At 31.8% G+C, this 3,727-nt stretch overlaps 1 protein-coding gene across 3 annotated transcripts; it reads right to left on the bottom strand.

Moving 5' to 3' along the window:
* Window positions 1-1,083: 1,083 nt before the first annotated feature.
* Window positions 1,084-3,345, bottom strand: LOC105569322 (mitochondrial inner membrane protein COX18). 3 transcript variants are annotated; one of them, XM_012025684.1, is made up of 7 exons: window positions 3,260-3,345; window positions 2,489-2,714; window positions 2,093-2,230; window positions 1,841-1,988; window positions 1,628-1,749; window positions 1,405-1,515; window positions 1,084-1,336 (listed from the first exon to the last, which is right to left on the bottom strand). In XM_012025684.1, the coding sequence occupies exons 2-7, from the start codon at window positions 2,585-2,587 to the stop codon at window positions 1,139-1,141; spliced, it is 816 nt and encodes a 271-aa protein (XP_011881074.1). In that variant the 5' UTR covers window positions 2,588-2,714; window positions 3,260-3,345; the 3' UTR covers window positions 1,084-1,138. The 3 variants fall into 3 exon arrangements, with proteins under 3 accessions (XP_011881074.1, XP_011881073.1, XP_011881072.1); XM_012025683.1 differs by lacking the exon at window positions 3,260-3,345 and adding an exon at window positions 2,843-2,925; XM_012025682.1 differs by having other exon boundaries at window positions 2,489-3,345.
* Between the last annotated feature and the right edge of the window lie 382 nt (window positions 3,346-3,727).

Genomic DNA, 3,727 nt, shown 5'->3' with positions numbered 1-3,727 from the left:
AGTTTAACCCAATCTACCACTATTTTCAAGTTGGCTACTTTTGCATCAGACACCCTGTATATTGTAATTAAAATTTGTATTAAATTGTATTAAATTTGTATTAAAATTGTATTAAAATATTCATCAAGTCTTTGAAAATGTTCCAATTAAACTTAAATAATAATTATAATGAGCATATGTTTTAATAAAAAACAGATGCTCATTATAATTATTATTTAAGAAAAACAGACAATAAACCAGAGTATATATTATATTATTTAATTATGCTTTTATTTTTTTGAGACAAATTTGACAGGTTTCCTTGATTAACTTGTATTAATCGACACATTATGTAAATCGTATTAATTCGGTAGCCACGCAAAAAATATGACTCGTCTTATGTCCAAATACGATTGTCGTCTATCAGGAAGACACTGATATTTCATGAACAAGCAAGGAACATGCATGACGCGACTATCGCGCTACACGCGAAAAGTGAGTCGTCGATTCGCTATGTATATCGGTTCGACATATTGACCAGAAAGATTGGCCAAAAAAATATTTTTTTTTACACATTTTTGCACTTTTTGCCGAAAAAAATAAGAAAAAAGATGACGAAAAGATTTTTATGTCTTTCGGTAAGACGAAAAAATATTTTTTAGTTAATTTTTCGCTTTACCGAAAGGTGACTTTAAACTTCCTGAAAATGTCGACTTTAGGTCGACTATCAGTCTATAGTTAAAGTCGACAATAAACCATCTTATAGATAGTAGACTAAATGTCCACTTCAAAAGTTGACTTCAAGGTGACTAAAAAATGTCGACTATCAGCCGGCAAACAGTCATTTGTGCTATGTGGGCACTTATAACTTACGGTGTAACAGTTATGTACTAAATTTAGTTTTAGATTGAAAATAAAATATAATTTATTTTTTAAATGTCAACGACGAAATTACAAAAAACTAACAGACAGCTGATTAAATTATTTTATATAATATGCCGTAGCGACATATAAGACGTATATTCTTGCGATTTTGCCAAAATAGTACCGTATATGTATAGTTGACAGAGATATGAGTTTTGATAAATAAGAAAACACTAGTCGTAAAACTTAAACATGTGATTTATTTGTACAAGTGTCATTAATTTATGAAACATATTCATTTTTTCGGTGGGGCTTCCGTTTTCCTTTCAAAACGACACTTGGCTGCTATTTTGTTACGTAACCCCAAGTATGGATGTGGCTGTTCAGATGTAGTTATAGGCACTTTTGCAAAACGACGTAATTTCGGAGACAACAAGATTAGATTTTGAAGAAGACCAAATGCACTACTAGTTGCCCAATACAAGCTCAAACACTGAAAAAGTACATAAAATTACTTCTTACGTATAACTTATTTTTATAACAATAGTTTTTAAAACTTACCGATGGTACAGACATAGCAATGGGAATCATACCAATTGCAACAAGTCTGAAAAAATTGGTCAAGTATCTCTGCCATTTTGTCATCTCTTTTACCCTACTCATATGAGATATCTGTACAATTATATAAAATTAGAATAATACAGAGATCCAGAATATAATTAATTTTTTCACATTTGCGTGTAACATTATCATAAATCAATCAGAAATTATGATAAAAACTTACTTCTATAATAGCTAAATTAAATAATCCCATTGCTATGGGAAGTATAAAAGGATCTGCTACAGTTAAATTAGATATCCAAAGAAACCCATCAGTCGTAAACTGCTGATAAGTGGTATAAGCACCTGATGGAACAAATATATTAGAAATGTATTCTTATTTCAATTCATATATATCTTATTCGGATAATTATTTTATTCTCATTGTCGTACGTACTGGCATCCTGTTTAGGTAACATATAACATAAATTTCTAATAGACATTGAAAATGATATCCACAAAGGTATTTGCACTAGTACCAACAAGGAAGCTTTAACCGGATGGCAATTTTCCCGAACAATTAATTTATTCCATTGTTTTTTCACCTGCAATAAAAATGGCAAATATTTAACAATAAAATATTCTAATGAAATTTTATTGCACTCAGTAATTTAGACGATTAAAATAAACGAGATAAAATATTACTTACAGAGCGATTGTACAACTGTTTGGCATATTTTTTAGACCAATTGTATTTATATGTTCCATAATTTACCTCCTTCTTCAACTCTTTAACTATCTCATTCATTTCAGACCTGAGATTTTCCAATTTTGCTAATATGTAAAGCTAAAAGTATCATGATAAAAAGCATTGTACTTTAAGGTTTGCAAAATAACAAACTGGAAAGAGTACTTGGTCAAGTTTTAATACAACTTTTTATCGAATAGGCTAGTTGTAAGTTTTTGTTTGCAACTTTTATGTTTAATGGAATCGATTTAAAGTTTCGAAAAAATTAGTACAACAATATAACAGAAGAATCCAAATTCTAAATCATATCCTATAATAATGATACATAATAAATATACATCGCATTTATGAATCTACCTGGTAGAAAGATAATGGTAACGTCACTGTTGTTCTCATTATGATGGTGGTAAGTACAATGATTAACCACCATGGTAAGCCTGTATAATCATGCACCATCAGCAAGGAATCTTGTGTCGTTTTAATTGGTGCACTCTCCGATATTGCCTTGAATATGCCATGAAATTGCACAGGAACGTGGCCCTCGGGAATAGAATCGATGCCAGTATTCGAGTAAGACCTAACACTGTTATAATACTGACTATGATAAGGTTTATGTCCAATGTGTTCCTTTCCATTATATAAAATTACATGGGAAATAATTCGAGGGTGAGACGCATAGAGAAAGTTATTCTGTACTGAACTGTACGTAACTGTGACATTATTTAACGTGGATTGCTCATTAGCGAGAGTCAAATCTTGCGCAATGTTCGCACAAGACGTACTATAGTTGTTACAAACAGTATAAGGTAAAGCACTTGATGTGTTAACACAAGCGGCGTTATTAACAGCAATTTTGCTGACTAGTTTCAGCCGCCACAAGAAAACGTCAAAGTTTATTATTTTCATAGTAGTATACTCTGCTCACAAATAACGGTTCAAATATTCAGTGAAACATGTGCAATAAATATAACATTCACATTACACTTTATTTTACATTGGCATGTCTTTATATTGAATACAACTACGTGGAGTTATATTTATAAGATAGCATCAAATTATTTATTTATTTAGCATATTTCCAACTCAACGAGTTATATAGTTATGTACGTATACATTTAGACTTTTTACTTGATTATATAAAAAGGGAAATGTTAAACATTATCTCTCCAAATCAGATTGTCGACCACGAGTAGTAAAGAAAGGTTATGTTACTCCACAGTGGCGCAATCTTGCGTGTAGAACACGGACAACGATGGGAATAGCCTTCGCTCTTGCATTAAAATTACCAACGATCGATGATATAAACCAGAGAGAAACAGCTGGAGAGCGGCCAGCGTTTTACTTTTGATACCGTTTCAAGAGACTGTTTTGCGCGCCTTTACGCCCATTTCTACTTTTCAAACTATTTTGCTATGCATCTTCTGACACTGCCGATAAAGTCGCCACATTGTGGGTGTCCATGCTACGCCTATAATTTTCAAGGTTGGGAACGTTTTACGTTACCTTAAAAAACTAACGCGTTACCGTTACCGTTACTTTTTGTAAAAAGTAACTCGTTACCGTTACTCGTTGCTAATTTTAAAAAGTAACGCGTTA

This window comes from Vollenhovia emeryi, unplaced genomic scaffold, assembly GCF_000949405.1.
Source record: "Vollenhovia emeryi isolate VEMERY1.0 unplaced genomic scaffold, V.emery_V1.0 DF939124.1, whole genome shotgun sequence".
Taxonomy (NCBI): domain Eukaryota; kingdom Metazoa; phylum Arthropoda; class Insecta; order Hymenoptera; family Formicidae; genus Vollenhovia; species Vollenhovia emeryi.
Note: the sequence above shows the minus strand (reverse complement) of the source record. Positions and strands in the feature narration are given on the sequence as shown.

Coding starts and splice junctions, on each gene's coding strand:
- LOC105569322 (XM_012025682.1), bottom strand. CDS start 3,037: ATGAAAATAATAAACTTTGACGTTTTCTTGTGGCGGCTGAAACTAGTC. Junction 1,750..1,840: donor GTTACCTAAACAGGATGCCA/GTACGTACGACA, acceptor TTGTTCCATCAG/GTGCTTATACCACTTATCAG. Junction 1,337..1,404: donor TTGCTATGTCTGTACCATCG/GTAAGTTTTAAA, acceptor GTACTTTTTCAG/TGTTTGAGCTTGTATTGGGC.